Source organism: Cinclus cinclus, chromosome 3, assembly GCF_963662255.1.
Source record: "Cinclus cinclus chromosome 3, bCinCin1.1, whole genome shotgun sequence".
NCBI lineage: Eukaryota > Metazoa > Chordata > Aves > Passeriformes > Cinclidae > Cinclus > Cinclus cinclus.
This window is the reverse complement of record NC_085048.1, coordinates 14,387,013-14,405,430: the sequence shown is the minus strand read 5'-3', so window position 1 is coordinate 14,405,430 and position 18,418 is coordinate 14,387,013. Positions and strand designations below refer to the sequence as shown.

The 18,418-nt window shown below is 42.0% G+C and overlaps 1 protein-coding gene across 2 annotated transcripts; it reads left to right on the top strand.

Moving 5' to 3' along the window:
• Nucleotides 1–531: 531 nt before the first annotated feature.
• Nucleotides 532–18,369, top strand: ATP6V1C2 (ATPase H+ transporting V1 subunit C2). 2 transcript variants are annotated; one of them, XM_062488480.1, is made up of 13 exons: nucleotides 532–660; nucleotides 1,816–1,883; nucleotides 7,200–7,285; nucleotides 7,863–7,892; nucleotides 11,365–11,459; nucleotides 12,151–12,242; nucleotides 13,854–13,952; nucleotides 14,960–15,028; nucleotides 15,905–15,997; nucleotides 16,473–16,566; nucleotides 16,873–16,970; nucleotides 17,368–17,497; nucleotides 18,274–18,369. In XM_062488480.1, the coding sequence occupies exons 1-13, from the start codon at nucleotides 532–534 to the stop codon at nucleotides 18,367–18,369; spliced, it is 1,179 nt and encodes a 392-aa protein (XP_062344464.1). The 2 variants fall into 2 exon arrangements, with proteins under 2 accessions (XP_062344464.1, XP_062344465.1); XM_062488481.1 differs by lacking the exon at nucleotides 7,863–7,892.
• The last annotated feature ends 49 nt before the right edge of the window (nucleotides 18,370–18,418 follow it).

The following is an 18,418-nucleotide window of genomic DNA, read 5'->3' as shown; positions in this document are numbered from 1 at the left end:
CCTTTCTATTGAATCCGGGAACAAAAAACACAGAGGAGAGCAATATTCCGTCTTGCCAATGGCATCTTTTGCAGCCTCTATATTCAGCAGAGGTCTTGCTTTCATTTTTCCTTGCAAATGTCCAACAGTTTGAGAGAGAATATTTATCAAGCAGAAATTCTGTATTACATTTGGGTTGTTTGGTGAAGCCCCCAAGCTCCCCAATAGGCACTGAACTTAAAGCACAAGGCAAGTGGAACAGGCTGGGAGGGAAAAGGGGAGGAGGAAGCTTCATTTCTTCATGCAGAAACTGGATGGAACAATCCTGAGAAGGAAGGAACAGCCACACACTTTCCGTGACATTCCAGAGAAGGTCATGTTCCATTTCAGCCTGAGACACAGAACTGACTCACTCTCCTGGTGTTTCTGAAGAAAAGAAATCAGTGATCTGTTCTAACTCCTTCTGTTCTTGAGGAAGAGCATATTTTGTGTGGTGCTCTTTTAGCCACTTACCTGCTTTGAGTTTCTACAGTGAAAGGGAAATACTAGATCATGTCAGAGTTCTGGCTAATTTCTGCCCCAGGAGACAAAACAAATCTGCAGGCATGGGAGAGAATGAACACTGTGACATCTAAATCCAACCTGTCTAGCAACAGTAAATTCCATATTCCAGACTTAAAGGTAAGTGAGGAAGTGGTTTGTGTGTGGGCAATACAGCAGCATTAGCCAGGGCTAAAGACTTCTGTGATAAATATGGGATTTATCATTTGGAATAATATGCAGAGAGTAGAAGGAGACTGTGGTTGGGGGATGAGTTGTGTTCAGTTAACTGAAAATCAGAGAGAAATTGATTTCTCAGAGAGAAATCATTGTGCTTGAAGCTGAGCTTCACATTGGAAGGGTATATGTATGAGTGAACATGAGTGAATGTTAAATAACTGATCTATTGCATTTCATGTACAATTTGTTCCTCATCATCAAAGTCATACAGCAATCCACGGTACATCATGAATTGCTAAAGCAAAAGGAGTAGCTGACTACCCACAGCCGTGGTAGCAAGATTTCTGACAGAGAAAAGAGTGTTGCTTTTTTTGTATGCACACTCGAGATTGATAGGATTTTTATCATCCATGGACCTTACTTTTACCATCTGTGCATCTTACCCCACTGGTGGTGGTGCAAGTCTGCTTATGTTGAAGGAAGTAAAGCATTAAAGATGCCCATCCCTATTCTATTTATTCTACATAAAATTTGTTTCTTCTCCCTTAGATTGACCCTACGTAATGTTGAGCTGGCAATATTATAAGAAAAAGGTTTGCAATATGCTGCAAAACATAAAATAAATATGGGGTTATGATTGACAGCAATTCAAAAAGCAGATATTGGTCAGAAATGGCTTTGTGAGAGACTTGCTTTGTTAATAGCAGAGAACACAGACAGCCACCCCCTTTTGAATAAGTACAGCTTCCCTTGGTTCTCTCAGCACATCTGACTTGTTTGTATGTGTGCATTATTTGTGTGCATTTCCAGTCACTGTTTTTTCTGGTTAAAGACTATTCTATGCAGCTCGATGATAGAGGATGAAGTGAAAACAGGAAGAAACACACTGACATGTAATCTTGAGACTTCACATACTTTTTTCCTTTATTGGAAAAGGCTTTTTATGTCCTAGTTCTTGGGTAAAGGAATCACTACTATTTTCCACTAAGTAAATAAAGTTCTGCCAAACTGTTAAATTCATGCGTACTAAGGTCAGGTCAGTCTTCTTAAGGCTCTGCCAACAAAAGCCTTAGACAGAGTTGTGCATCTTTCACCTAATTCTCATCTTTTGCACAGGTGGGGACACTGGATGCTCTTGTTGGTCTGTCAGATGAGTTGGGAAAACTTGATAGCTTTGCTGAAAGGTAAAATAGATCTTATTTACCACCTACAAATGAGAAACAGACATTGTTTTTATGGGATGGTATGTACTTGTACTCACCTCGTCTGACTCAGTTCAGTTTGAACTACAACTGGACTAAAGTGGATAGGCTTTGTTTAACCCTTGTGTTGATTGTCATGGAGTTATCACAAAGAAAGAGTAATTTCTTAAAATTTAGCTTTGCCATCACAGCAATCCATTCAAGTGGCAGTGCTAGGGAAGCTGTTTCTCATAATTGCTTTAAATGGTGTGTTGTGGGGTTATTTTATTTTATTTTATTTTATTTTTGTGCTTTTGTTTTCTGTTTCTTTTTTTTTTTTTTAAGAACATCCTCCCACCTCATCCAGAAACTTGATAAAACAACATTTAGAGAATGATCCTCCTGATCATGTTTTGACAGAATGTTTATATAGAACCTTCTATACTTTTATACCTTTTCAACAAGGTAGAGGATTCTAAGAATTACATTCTTTTGAATGAAGTCCAGAACTCTCCCTCTCAGGCTTTTAAACTCCTTAAAAAACAGAATATTGACTCATATTACATCAAACCTACTTAAACAAAGACTCACATGATCTCCTTGCTGGCAATTGCCAAGACTGCCTTTTGGGACAAACTGACCTGGGTGTACAAAAGAATAATGTAGTACAGAAAGCTGAGAAAATGCCGTGCTTTAAGATACTTCATGGGACATGGTAGATTGCAAGGCAGTGAAGGTATAAGCAACTAGGGATTTTTTTTTTTTTTCTCTGCTCTGTTTTTTGCTTTGGCAGTTTACCTCACATGAGGTAACCTTTGGTTACAGAGTTGCCTTTTTTCTTCCAGTCCGGACTGAGAAGCATTGTCTTGTCTAAATATGCTCAATCCTTTCGTGGATCTTTGTGTGGCAGTTGCAAAGATATACAAAAACCCTGATAATAAACTGTTTGCTTCTATGCTAGGCACTTTAGGTAAAAGTTGGTCTGCTAGAATACATTTCTCCATAGCAATTTTTTTCTGATTTGCTGGTGCTACATAAGGGTTATATAAGAGTGATTGCATCTGATATCTCTGGGTTGCACACAAGATTGATCTTTTAGAATCATAGAATATGATTCATATCTCCAGTTGAAGTAGACTCATAATGATCATTGAATCCAACATCCTGCTCCTCACAGGATTACCTAAAACTAAACCATACTGCTTTTCCAGGACTTTAAGCAAGACAGAGCAACTTAATTTATGAACAAAACCATCTCCATCGTTACCCTCCCAAATATACTGCCCCATATTCTTTGTAACACATTGCAGCTTCTTCTTCAATTGCAGAGGTTCTTGAGGATGTGGAAATGGGGACAAATTTGTGGAGAGATGTTCTAATGGAAAGTGATGATCCTTGTGGATATCTTCCAACTCAGAATATTCTGTGATTCTGTGTCTCTAGTCAGTGTAGCAAATAACAGATAGAGTCAAGCAACTGTGTGATCTGGGTTTGAGGGCTACCAGAAATTATCAGAACTGATTTTCAGAAAGGCATAACTAATTCCCAGCTTTTAGGACTTCTGAAAAGCTGATTGCAGAATTCATGTAAGTTCGAAGTGAAATGTCAGTAGGAGCTCCTTAGGCTCACTGATTCCTGTTATCTTTGTCTTTACTTGCCAGCATGATACAGCTGCTTGTTCAAGCTGAACACCACTTTACTCCACTAATTGTCCCTTTAATGACCAGTAAGACCAGTTAAGAGCCAGTAATGACTCTTACCCTCTGGTGGGCTCTAGGCACAGAGCAAAGGGGTCAGTGAGGCCCTTCCACTCTAATCTGCTGAGGCAAAGACTCTTCCTGTTTGTCTCATTTGTCTGTCAAGATAGGTAACCAGGAAGAATCAACACGATTTAAAAATAAGAAAGATGTTTTGAAAAATAAGAAAAATGCATTAGAGTAGTAACATTAGAGCAGTGACAGAGAATAACAGAATAATCAAAGGTATTAGCAGATCAAGTCCCACAAGGACATACAAAAGCATTTTGCATTAAATAAATGCTTCAGGTTTTATGTCTAAATTTTGATTCAAGGGTTGAAATGCCAAGCAGTCACACTTGGTTGAAGTTAATGGCATTCAGAGGGTTAAAAGCCTGTTCAGATGACCTGAGCATTTATATTCCTGGTGCTGTGAAAGAACTGCCTGCTGAACTGTTGCTGGATAAACACAGCTGCCAGTAAAGCCAGGCAGCACAAACCTGTCAGCGCTGCCTCCTGCCAGGACAGCAGAGAAGGGGCAAGAGTTTGCAGGGGCTATTGTTTCCACATACTTTTATTATTTATTTACACAGGGAGGAGGAGTTTTTTTCCATGTCATCCTGTGGTAGCATGGAGCTCGCTCAAAAGCTGACAGTCTCATGGGTCACTATTACCTGGGGATTGGCTCTGGTCCTCAGTGGCATACTTGGGAGTGGCCTCAAACTGCAGAACTTCTGCTCCCTGCAGTATTTCAGAGGCCTGGTGGGTAGCACCCTTTCTTTCTCAGTATCCATTCAAGAGCTTTTGGGGTTTGGTTTGTTTGTTTGTTAGTTTGGTTTTGGTTTTTTTTATTGAAAGCTAATGGCATGGCAGCAGTTGCAGAAGCAAAACATCAGAGTCTCAAGACATAATAGTAGGTTAAATGAAGTTATTCCCTTTACAGATTTTTATTACTATTTCTTGAAGCAGTTTTGCTGAAGCACTCTCTTTTTATAATGCATAATTTGATCATGCTATTTGCTCAAGATGGGATTCATCTCATCTAAAGGTAGAGATCTGATGGCTTGTTGTGAAAACTGCACATTGTTGGATGTCAGTATAGTCAGTGGGGCTCCTTCATACTGACTATAGTCAGTGGAGTCTGATTCCTGTCATTTGCCCTAGACATTAGTGTTGTGGAGGGGATGGGTTCTGTCTTTGCATGGGAAATGTATGGGTGAGTGAGTCCCACTTGCATTTCACAGGTTACAATGCAAGGCACAGAGGCTAAGGCAGGACTGGAGAACATTCCTGTGGCATAGTGTATTGCATATAATGTGGCTGTATCTTGCTGCAGGGACCACAGGATCTGTGGGCAGGAAGGGAGCCAAGCCTTGCCTGGGCAGGTAGGATTGTCAGGTGCATGAGAGCACACACCAGTCCCAACCTCTGTAACCATGGAGAGAGGTCAGAGCTGTCTCCCACCTGTCAGATCAGCCACCAGATGCACTCAAAAGTAATGAAAGCAGCTCAGGCCCTTTGGAGAAGCTGCTGATTTATACATGTCCCTGTGAACTGCTTTCTCCATAATGTCTTTATTCTCCTGCTATGCTGATTTTACCAACTGCTCTCTTTTTACAAGTTCCTCTGGGCTCTCTGAAAATCATAAAGCAGACAAAAAATAGCTCTATCTACAAGCTGAGATTTGCAGAAGTGCTTGGAAAGGTTGCAATTGTCAGGGAACCTTTGTGTGGATCCCTCAACCCCCCCACAGCCTGAGTATGGGCAACATGTGCTATACTCCAGCAACCCTCAGCTGCTGCTGGGTCCCTGCAGGGCTGCAGCCAGGTGGTGAAAAACTGCAGTAGCTCTGAGAAAGGGATGTGAACTGGAGCACAGTGGTATAGATTTCTTCTACAGGCACTCTGAACTGCATCTGTTCAGGGTCATGAGAAGAATGATTTGGGCTGAAAGATTTAAAGATCCTCTAATTCCAACCCCCTACCATGGGCAGGAACACCTTTCATTAGTCCAGGTTGCTCAAACCCCTATCCAACCTGGCCTTGAATGCTTCGAGGGACTGAGCATCCACAACTTCCCTGGGCAACCTGTGCCAGTGCCTCATCACCCTCACAGTAAAGAATTTCTTTCTTTATGTCCAGTCTCAATCTTCTCTTAGTTTAAAACTGTTGCCTCTTGTCCTGTCACTACAGGCCCTGGTAAAAAGCCTCTGTCCAACTTGCTCATAAGAGCCCTTTATATACTGAAAGCTCACAAGATCTTCTCTTCTTCAGGCTGAATTGACACCAAACAGCACAAATTTTAAGTATCACATTCTTGGCAGCATCAGCAATCTCAGATTTTTCCTACCTATCATAGGACTGGAAAACCTTTCCCAAGACTAAGGTTCTTCACAGTAACATAGATGCAACTGCTTTGCAGCACATGAAGAAAAAAATCCTCTTCTCTGATTCTTTCCTGGTATCTATACCTGGCCCAAAATTCCTTTCCTTCTTTTGAAAACCACAGTATTTGTCACAACATCACATTGTCCAATCAGGCAACACATTGTGCAAACACTGTAGATGCCCTTTCAGTCTCTAGCTCATCTGCAGCTGTAGTTGTTTCCTCTTAGTAAGGAAAGAAAGAGAAATGAAGCAGAAATGAAGCCTGCTGTTACATTCCCTGTCATGATGCCAAGGATTGTATGCACTTTGTGTCTCTGCCAATTTGATGGACAGGCAGTAACCTTGTAGCTGCTGGTTTTCTATATGGTGTAGTCAACCTAGGACAGTTAGGGAACTGCAGGCTAAATTCTGTGAATATTTTTGAGTGCAGAAGGATACTTAAACAACCAGAAAGTCTCTCAGCCTGTATGAGACAGGTACTTTGACTAGAGATAGGGGGAACTACTGCTAGAGGGACTTCATTAATCCATTTCTTAAAATAAGTAAAGAATAAGTGGCACCGAGGAGACAGTGTTCTTTGGGAGGGTCTCTGTGCAAATCACTACTCTGAATTGGGCAGAAGGATTTGAATCTAGTTCTATACCTTAAAGGAGTGTCTTGTCCACCATGCTAAAAGAGAAGAGAGAAAGAGTCCTGTAGAGAAAAGGAATAAGAAATAAATTCCCCATCAAGCAAGGTAACACTGCTATTTTCCCCTGAGTATTTTCTGAGAACCTTTTCTCAGCAAGGCCTAACGATTTCTTTAGCATCCTATGGAACAGATCTTCAGTCAATGTCTGTATGTAGCCTCCTTTGCCTTCATTATCTTGGGGGTTTTAAACAAGAGCTTTCTGCCTTTCTTGCCTTCTGGTTTCAGCTATGTGTATAATAAGTGTGCAGAAGACTGAATCGTGATCTTCTGTAGGTCCAGACCACAGGCAAAATTATATTACTTATGTTGTTTTGCAGAGAACACTGTATTTAGAGGTAAGACATTTAGTTCTTCATTGTGTCCTAGAATTTTTATTATCATTTGAATTGCAAATTAACCAGCCTTGCTTCAGAAGTGGGCATTTCTGTGTTTATCAGATCACTTTGAAACTGTTTTGTAGTAATTTTGTTTCTTCACTAACAAAGTTTGTCTTGTTACACTTAAGCGTAATAAAGAAAATAGCCCAGTACATAGGAGAAGTTATGGAGGACTCAAAAGATAAAGTCCAGGAAAATCTTTTGGCCAATGGAGGTAAGTGCTGTGAATGTGGGGTTTTAAATGTGTTGATGCTGCTTTTGCTCACTTTGGAATATGAATATGTGGAATTGAAACCCTGACACTTTAGAAAGGACAATCATCAGCAACATTTTATAAGGATGTGTCTAGCCTGCTCCCATTTTTCTCAGCAGAAGCTAACTTTGGAGTGAAGATGAAAGTAAGAGATATCCTTGTCCACTCCTAACATGACCTAGCATATTTCTGTGGCCTGCCTGGGCTTGATTTCTTAAGGGCACCTAAATCTCATTCTGTATAGCTGTGTAACAACTGTCAGTGATTTGTCAGTAATTTGTATTCCCCACGTATTGTGGCAAAATACGACAAAATTGGATGTGGTATGCATGCTGATTACAGACTTGGAGCTTGATACTTTTGGATAAACTAAGAGTGCCCATTCCATCTGCCTTTGTCTACAATGTTGTATTTCAGACCTGTATTAGTAAAGGATGGGGAGGAATTTCTTTTAGAAATGTCCTTGAATGATATAAAACTGATATTTGATGTGTGCAACAGTTCGAGAAATACAATAATCCCACTTACTGTGTTTCAGGGCTAAAGGATAAAATGAAATGCCTCCAAAGTATGTTGAGGACTGATGGTTGTAGTGTTGTTACATGCATGCATTTGTGTATATTAGTGCTAGACACAAGTCTTGGTCTGGTTGTAGAGATACAGTGATCAGGTTACGATGGATTTCTCAAGTAACAACCTCATAGCTTGATCACGATATCCCTATGACTTGAGAAACAACAGGTTTTGTTAATTTCCTTTGTTTTCCTCTTTTACACCATTTCCCCCCATCAGCTCTGCATGTGTTCTATTAGAAGGATATAGAAATTACTTGCATGTGTTGCTAATTTCCTCTGCCTGGGTTTGATCATCCAAACAAACTATATTGAATTAGGATATTAGCCTTTCTAAGATTATTGACTGTATCTTAAAAAATGAAGTCAGCTTTAGTATATGAGAATTCCCTTAATATATTCCAGTGTCAGTCTTCATAAGCATCAGTAACTTTACTGTACCAATTCTTCCTCCTTCCCTTTCTGATTAGCAAAAGAACTATAAAGTTGAAGACTTCCTCAAGGCTGTGAAATTAGAAACAAAATTTTTAGACATAATTTCTTGCTGTGTGGTGAAACAACTCCTGTTTCATACTATTTGACCATCCCAAGATGGTTTTAAGTAATCCTTACTTTAGCTCACTTGCATACAACCCCAATAGTAGTTTGGTGGTGACTGTGTGTCTAAAAGGTTTTTTTGATAGATCTGTAGGGGAAAAAAAACAAAGTAGTAAAAATACAGCACTTTTAGTTACATGAGCTTGCACACACACATATACAGACACTCAACTTTACAGTTCCAGAACAATGGTTGAAAGCAGCCACATGCAAATTTCTCTTATAGAGGGAAACATGTGCTTGTGTAATATAGAAACTTTAATACACCATAACAGTACAAACAGTCTTTCTTGAAATGTATTTAAAGCTTATCTTCAAAGATTCATACCAAATTCTCTCCCATTTATGGAAATGTTAAACCTAAATTAATTTAAAAATTTGGTAAGTGGTAGAATAACTCCATTCTTTATAGTGAGCCCAAAACAAAGCAAAATGGGAAGCATTACAATTTTGAAGAATCAAGTCTTTTGGAGAGGAAGTATTTCACATTGCATTTTAGAGCTGGGTGTCTAAGTTAGATTATGAGACATTCAGGCTATGGATCCCCTGGGCAGCTGTGAGCTGGTAGGAATCGTCTCTCCTGAGTGGCCAACTGTGAGAAGCCTTTCAGAAGTGACTTGACAGGTTCCATAAATGAGGGATGCCATTCCAGGAGCATCAGGGTGCTGGGGCTGCTTGGCATGCAAGCAGCTCTGCTAGTGTGTTCACAGTAGTTTTTGCCATTCCCCAAGATCAGGCTGCTTAACTAACCTGCACCAGTGCCAGCTAGCACTGCCAAGCTCACTCAGGAGTGAGCTTGAAAAACTGGGCTGAGAACTCATGCCATGCCCAACTGCCCAACATTTGGATGTTGCTGTGATTCAAGGAATGTGAGGATAGAAAGGGCATGTGAAGTCCTTCAGGGAACTTTTATATCTCATCAGCTATAAATAGGTCAGTGTCTGTCTTTAAAGAGCCTGTGCCTGCAAAGCCTAAGCACACGAGCTTAGAAGAGAGGCAAGAGGGTGAAATCCTTGTATTGTGTACTCCATGCTACAAATGCTGTGTGAACTTTGTTGCTGAAGTATTTTTGACCTCTCTGCATTCCCCACAGAGATCATGAGCAAGCACCAACAGAGAAGTGTGCATGCAGCAGCTGTGTAAGAGCTTCAACAGCTGTATCATAGCTGTGTCAATCTTTTGCAGTTTTGCCCCTGTTCTATGTCCTCCCTGTGCAGGAGAATTTGCTCATTCCTGAACAGAAGGGCTGGATCTTTGCCCTATGACTCTTGTCCATGGGATGTGGGGGATGTTGACACAGCTGTTGTTTTGAAAGAGGGGAGAACACCGCCATGGCAAGTGCTCTCTGCCTTCCAGGCAGTTTATCTCTTGCTAAGAAGCCTGTTTCTCCTAACATAAGACTTTCCATGCTTTGGAAATCTAATAGGGTAAACTGACTCTGTTGTGGGGTGAGAGAAGCCCATGGAAAGGATAGTGCTCTCCTGCCAAGGGTATTCAGTAACACATGAGACTGCTGAGTACCCTCAGCCTGGTAGTATGGCAATTACAGTTTTTCACATTCCTTGGTTCATAAAATTTTCCCCTAAACCTCAAAGTCCAGCCCATAAGAAATTGTGCTCAAACCTTGCTGTGGGGCTGAATTCACTCCCTGAACAAGGCAGCAAAGAGCACTGAAGGACCCCAGCATGCGTGTCCTTGGCACCTTGAGCATGTTTTGCTCCCTGCCACCTCAAAGCAACTTCCCAGACATTCTCCCTGTTTACCCTCTTGTTCTGGAAAGAAGACCACCCTTTAGGTGACAGTACTTCTGGCCTCTTTGTCTAGACCTTGAAACCCTACCTGCTGCCTTCCCCTTGTCTCCCTAACCTTCTGGGGGACAATCCCAGTCCTTCTCGTTGTGGCAGGATGCATGACTTTACCCCATTGTATAAAGGTCTGCAAGAACTATGTAGTGGTGTGTTCAGCAACTGAAGGCTCTCAGACTGACAAAGAGCTGTTTGATTTCATGAGCTGCTGGAGGAGAATTCCTTATTTGGTACCATAGTGTACTAAGCCTTAATGTTTTTTAATATCAAGAACCCTTGTCTTTAAACAGTGAAACAAGAAAATCTTGTTCTAGGAATTGGGTGTTGTATGTATTCATTTCCCCTTAATTCTGGAAAGAAGTTGTGGGTCCCTGTGCTCCAAGGGTGCTGTGTTTTGGGGGTTGCATGCACAGGTCCTTGCAGTGAATTTCTGTTCTTGGATGCTGTGACTGGATTTATCTATTATGTAAATAATCTCTAGCTTTGTGTGAAATGGAGACCTCTGTGTGCAAATTCAATGAGGAATTCCTCATCCCACATGCATTTGTTCCATTTCTAGTGCGTATTTGACTGAATCACAGAGAAGTGACATCTGCTACGCTCTTAATACTTTTGATCAAGCTCTCAGCAACCCTGAATATTACTGCTGATCCTGGGCACAAAGTATTTTTCTGATAGCTGTTGCTGAGATTAAATTCAGGCATATTGCAGAAATCAAGATTGAGATTACACAAAACTGTTATTACTGTGAAGAATAGCTGTACACTGCTATGTCCCACTGATACAGATAATGTTACACTTTTTCTGTACTGTTAGGTGCAATGCAGAAAAGATTTTTGTTTTAACTTTTAATTTTGGGGATGTTTAGGAAGTTGATTAGATTTGGCATAGGTTCTGTGCATATTTGATATAGATCAAATCTCTCTTAGAACTGAGAGGTGGACTTCTGGTTAAAGTTCTTAAGTTAATGAAAGCTATGCCTAAAATATAGCTGGGGACTATCCCCCAAACCTTGACCTACCATCTGGTACACTATCTGCTTTCATGCATCTCTTTGCATTTTCAGTTGACCTAATTAGCTACTTGACACGGTTTGAGTGGGACATGGCCAAATATCCCATAAAGCAGCCACTGAAGAATATATCAGAAGCATTAGCAAAGGTAAATTGTACTCCAGAATTTCAGATGTTAGCATGGGAAAGCATGTCTTTTGGCTGGTTGTGATCCCTCCTCTCATGGCAGTCAGTGGGAGCTTTGCCTTTGGTTTGGGCAGGAACAAGCTCAGAAGCACACACTTTGTACTGAAACAGTTGATATTATTTAACTTCTATTTCAATAATAATAATGATACATATATTGAAACCTATCCAGTCTGTAAGTATATGACACTTTATCAGATTCATTAGAATACGTTGATATATTTTCTGCACTTTAATCCCCTTCATTTTTTAAATATACTGCCATATTATTCCCCACTTGGGAGGCGTTTTTTGTGAAATTGTTGGTTCAACATTAAATCAAATGCCTCCAGGCTGAATGAATTACATGCACTATCAGTTCATTCAGAAAGGCGTGAGGTGGTGTTGTTCAATGTAGTTAACAAATAAAACCATAAACTTGCCCCTTAGGCTCTAGCCCACCAACAGCAACAGCTGACTGAACCCTACTTTCTGCAGAGGTCTTTGCCTCAGGGGAGCTCTGACCCCGGCTCTCTCTTGGCCACAGGCTATTGGTTTTAGGGGAGCAGGCAGCTGTGTCTCTGTGTTAAGATGCAGTAGTAACTAGTAGTGGCACTGAGGTGAGAACAAGGCCTAAAGCACTGCATTGACTCCCTTTTTTCACTTTTTTTTAGCAAGTGACTCAAATAGAAGCAGACCTAAAGACCCGATCAGCTGCATACAACAACATCAAAGGAAATTTGCAAAGCCTGGAGAAGAAAACCATGTAAGTATTTTGCACTAGGGATGTTGTTTTGTGGCTGAAATGCATGCAGTGTGTGCTCACACCATGTGTGGTGGGCCACGTGTGTTCTGGTGGGAACAAGGTTTCTGACTTTGTGACATACTGAGCATTTCAAGACTGAAAACAGGTGGTGGGGTAGCTGATGTGGTCAGCAGATCTCAAGATCAGCTCAGGGAGACTGAAGTTCCTAATAGGATTTTATTGGCAGTGTGAGCAGGCAGTCTTGGAAAAAGTCAACTGTTTTGCTCTGATGGGACTTCAGGGAGTCAGAAATTAGATGAGCAGTGTCAACTGGTGGATTCCTTTGTCACATAGGAGCTGTGCCCTATGTTCTGAACAGCATTTGCAAAGTTCCCACAGGAAACAGCTCTGTCTTGCTTGATCCTGCACCTCACCAGCTTTTTGTTTTCTTTCTTTCCTTCTGTGGTTCAGGTAATGCACTGTTCAGGCTTCCCAAATGTTCTCTCTCCTGTCTTCATCTGCTTATGGTCTTTGCCTATGTCAGTGCTGATACCTGGGGTTTTTTCTAGGATATCACTGGGGAGAATGGTCATATCCAGTAAGTAGTAAATTTAAAGCAACCTAGATGATGCTGTGCAAGCCCTCATCCAACACATGCTCATGTGTGCCACTGTTCCTACTCAGGGTTGGGCACAGGGCACAGGTGGCTGCCTGACACTGGAGTCAGCCAGGCTAGCAGCCAGAGCTCCAGCAACACGAGGAGGGAGAAGAATGGAGACCTCATGGCCAGAGACAATCTTCCTGTCACCATTCCATCCATCTTTAAATTCTGGCAGCTCTGGTGTCCACCAGTGCCAGATAGCTTGGGTGGAACCAACATCTAATAAGTTACTGGCCAGTTAGTTAATATTTAGACTGGCCAAGTAAACTTCAAACCAAAAACTACTAGTTTAGGTCCTTCTTCACTCCTGCCCAGTGACAAGGAGGGCAGCTCCTCTTCACACCTAGTGCTTTCCAGCCATATACACCCAGCCCTAGCTATCTACTTGTCCTAGGAATTAACGTGGTCAGGTGGGCTCAGTCTGTGGAGACCTCCTGCAGGTCCCACCTGTGCGTGAGACTGCTGCTCTCGCTGCCATTCAGCAGCAATGTCTCAGTGTGCTTGCCCATGGCAGTTCAGGAATGTCTGGTTGCTGTGATGGCTCAGGTCTGTACTTATATGGCTGACTCTGCCTGCAGCGTGGTCACGCAAGCAGCTCAATAGGCTTCCTAAGAGAGCAGGAGCTTCCCACAAGATGCAGCAATGACTGGGACAAGATGTGCACTTCCCAAATACTTACACCCTTACTGTAAAAACAATAGCAGCAGAAAGGTGTAATTTTACATAAAGGGCATAAACTGGCTTCCTGTTAGTCACCAATATTGTGTCCTTAGTTACTTTTTGATTATTGTAGTTGCAGTAAAAATAAGGAAACAGCCCTTTCAGAAGTGTAGCTGTGTCCTTTAGCCGCCTCCTTCTGGGCCTTCTTCTACCCCAGTACATGCTATTAGCTTCTCCACCCACGGCACAATGCCTCCAATGTTCTGCTGCTGAGTTCCTGCTACTGTTATTCTTTGTCTTCTTCTCCGTAGGGGAAATCTGCTGACCAGGACCCTGGCAGACATTGTGCACAAAGAAGACTTTGTTCTGAATTCCGAGTATCTTATCACGTTGCTCGTCGTGGTGCCAAAGTAAGGCAACAGTGTGTGCACACACCCTGTGTGGCATTGAGTCCCAGCCCAAGCACCCGAACCAGGTGATACCGGGTCAGGCTGGGGCAGCTCATGAGTGCCCTCACTGGGACACAGGTGGAGTCCTTAGCAAAGATGAAAAAACGATTTCTGACAAGAGTGGTACTAGCACAAAAGCAGAGCTGAAGCAGGATGATTGGCATGTAGACTTTTCATGGTTACAAGTGGGTTCTCAGTCTCCTGATAGGAATAGTATGAGCTAAAAGTAAACCAGATTCTTACTGCAGCATAGCCAGTTTCTAAAAAGAAATAAACCTGTTCAACTCACAGTCTCTCTCCGCTGGCTGTGCCCTTGTAAGTGCCCATACATAGGATGACTGCTACCAATGGGAAGGTTACACAATGTTTTCCTCAGGGCCCTACACAAAGCTTTTCCTCTCCATACAGCCCTGTCCCAACACACACATACAACACCATCACTCTTCTGTCTCTAAAAAAAAGGTTGCAATAAACTATCTGAGGTAAGTTTGTTGACATCATTATCTGAGTTTATTCACGCTAAAAAGAGACTTCTCTCTTTGCAATCTCTTACCATCCCCTTGTTCCCTTTCTCACCATGCTGGCATTCACCATAAATGTAATCTAGCACTGGATCAGCTCTGGGATTGCTCATAGCAGGTATAACTCACCTACCCATGGACCAGAGCAGCTTGTGCAGGGGTCCTGGAGCATGGGACACTGTGTGGCAGCCTGGAAGTATATGCCATGTTCTTCCCACCACCAGCTTCCTGATGTTCACCCTTCCTCAAGCCAAGATCCAAAATGAAGACTGAGGGTGTAGCATTGAGGGAAGCATCTCCTCAGCTGGTGTCTAGGAGAGGAAAGGATAGGAGAGGCTTTATGTATCTTAATGACATAACCCATTAGCTTAATTAACTACATATGTCAATGTTTGCTTTCCAGTATGTAGTATTTATTTACCATGCTTTATTTTGTGTTGCTCAAAGGTCAAGCTACCTACAGTGGCAGAAGACCTATGAATCACTCTCAGATATGGTAGTACCTCGCTCCACCAAGTAAGTGAAATTCCAGATTAAGCTCTCTGTTTCAGAGATCCCTGTCCTGTTTCAGCCCCTCAAATTGCTAGATCCTGGAGGAAATCACTAGTCTAATGCATAGGCTCCACCTTAACATATTTGCAATTCAAATAGAAATTAGTTTGTTGAAGGAAGGTACAGATGAAAGAAAAAAGTTAGTTTTTTTACAAGTAGCTTGTTCCATTTTCCAGTAATCTATTTCTTTTTACTTTCGAGCAGGCCTTTGCTTCTTTTTGTGTAAAACAGGCAATTTATTACATTAATTGAGATGCAACCACACAGAGTTTTATAGAAAGCACTTTATAAAAAGATGAAACACTAAATCTGCATTTTTAATTGCTTCCTGTTATAGCATAGAATAATTTGCTCTAGCAAAAGCCGTATTAACTCATCCTTTTACCTCAGGTAAAAAAATCTTTCCTAGGACTTAAATATTCCATTGCTCAGCTCATGCAGACTATGAGATCCAGTCCAGGGCACAACAGCTGACAGTGGTATTACCTGAAATGGAGAAGGTGGAAGGCACAGAGAAAGAAACAACTGTCTTGTCTACTGCCTGTCTCAAAAACACAAGTGCATATAAAGGTGGGGGAATGCTACCAGGAAACACAGAAAAATCAGGCAGGCAGAATGTGTGTTTATTACAGTGGGTTCAGGAACTAAACCACATGAGTTTTACATTGAGATAGAACAGTCATTTTTCCCCGTTTCTGTCAAAGCAGTTTTCAAAAAGCAGGGTGTTGTTCAGTATCATAAAGGAAAATAAAAAGAATTGCAAAAGGGGAAGGTAAGGTAGGTAAAAAAGGCATGAGGGATTTGCCATGTCAATCATAGAAGTGGATTTCCCTCCCACAGAATGATTGCTGAGGATGCAGAGGGAGGACTCTTCACTGTGACCCTGTTTAGGAAAGTGATGGATGACTTTAAGGCTAAAGCCAGGGAGAACAGGTAAGAAGCCCTGACTGCTGGGCAGGCTAGCAAGAGATGAGGATCAGGTGAGGCTTGTTGTATGTGCAGCATGCTGAATCCATCACTGGTTTCAGGACTTCTTAACTGCTTGAGTTGCTGTTGGTCCTAAAGTCACTGAGAAGACAGGATGGGAAGGAGCTGTGGTAGCAGAATCAGTGATCCTGTTCTTTAAGCTCCAAGTTACAGATTCTGGAATTCTCTTTCTGCTCTCATTCTGCTGACAGCAGGAAGCTGGCTTTTTGGGGGTTTTAACTCCCACCCTCCACATGCTTTACCTCGTTAAATGGCTAGCAACTTCCCATACCTGCTTCTCCCAGGGAAAAAGAAATGACTGTGCATATTACCTCGTTAAATGGCTAGCAACTTCCCATACCTGCTTCTCCCAGGGAAAAAGAAATGAATGTGCATATTACCTGGACTAAGGCTTGTGAGAGCAAATGTAATTCAATTGCAGATTCATGGTTCGAGAATTTTATTATGATGAGAAGGAACTGAAATGTGAAAAGGAAGAGCTGATGAAATTAGCTTCCGACAAGAAACAACAATATGTAAGTAGCACCTTTTGAGTTTGTGGCCCACATAGAGGCAACCTTTGCTGCCAGCATGCCTGAGCACCTCTCAGAAATGGCTTTATGGTTCCAACAGTCTCTGGTGAGCTCCATTGGGCCCATAAAACTGAGGCATGGGAAAAATAGTATGATTTGCTCAAGGTCACTTGAGTTTCTGATAGACTGGGAGCTGCTATCAGGCTTTCTGGGAGCTGTCCCAGCAACCCATGATGGCATCAGTGGCAGTGTTGGCTGCAGAGCTGCTTCACTCAGCAAGGGGATCACAGCACTGTTCTGTTCTCACAGGGCCCCTTACTGCGCTGGCTGAAGGTAAACTTCAGTGAAGCATTTGTGGCTTGGATTCATGTGAAAGCCTTGAGAGTTTTTGTTGAATCTGTCCTGAGGTGAGTAACCACAGAGTGCAGGCAGAGATTTCTGGGGAATTCAAAACATACAGCTCTCTTCCTGGTGCAGTTCCTTTGTGGAAGGAACCCTTACACACGTTGTTTTGTCTTTCTCGAGGTGTATGCCTTACACACTTCACTCCAGGAGCTCACAGGAGCCAATAGATATGAATCTGATGAACTATTCTTTGGGGGCACTTACAGGGAAAGGGAAAACAGAAAGACACTGTTTAGTTACTTTGGCTTCAAAAACAAAATATTTTCCAATAAGGAGGCAGCATTGTTTCTGCAATGTTCACACCACCAGTGGGCATACCTGGAGGCTGAGGAGGGAGAAGGGCACGAGCAGACAGCTGTGTCCCTTCCCAGCAGATGATCACATATGTTGTGTTCCGAGGTATGGCCTCCCTGTGAATTTCCAAGCAATGCTGCTGCAGCCAAATAGGAAGTCTGTAAAGCGCCTGAGAGATGTCCTGAACGTGGTCTTCAAACACCTGGATGAAGTTGCAGCAGCAAGTATAATGGATGTATGTATTTGGACTGCAAGTGCACATGCTGTAGCTTCTCTCACCTTAGCCAAATGAACTCTTCCACTGTCCTGGGGTTAGAGCATGCATCTTCTCACATCTTGCAATTATAGGAGCTCTTTATGCACCTCTAGTCCCAGCTGGTTACAGACTGGATTAGGGTAGCTCAGTTTATAATGCAGATGCAGAGAGACTGCTTACATTTTTCTGCTGAACCATTTGATGTTTACAGCTACCAGAAAATAGGTCTGCTCAGTTATGGCTGTTCCTCTCTGTAAAAAGCTTAAAATCTACAACACAAGTAAGCAAAATCAATTTGGAACTAAATCCTAGGACTGTGACACCTCTAGCTGTAAAAGGCTGTCATTCATAAATAACCTAGGCCATAAGCAGCAGTAGTTGCTTTCTTCTTTCCCATACCTTGAATTCATAACAATTCAGGCTAAAGCAGTAAATGAGCTAGCAGGCCTTCAAAACAGCCTAAAACCAGCAAGCACGGCTCCCAGTACATGAAGGGAAGACAGACATGAGTTGCTGTAGAGCTGAAGCACACAAAAATGCTGCAAGTTCATAACAGTACAGGCATCAATTCTCAATGCTAATTACATTAGGCAGCCTGAAACAAGAAGCATAGCAGATTTTCAGTGGTGAATTCCCCACCTTAAGCATGGCACATAGAAAGCTCCACTGCACCTTTGGGAAAGTACAAAAGCAATCCCCTGGAGCTTGGAACTGTGTAGATTTACTGGTAGTAAAGCTATTACTTCCTTTTGCAGCCTGGCATGGACATCCCTGGGTTACAACTGAGTAATCAAGAATACTATCCTTATGTCTATTTCAAGATTGACCTCAGTCTTCTTGACTGCAGTTAAAGAAGTGCTCAAGCTTCATCTATTAATTTTCAAGACTCTCATATTACCA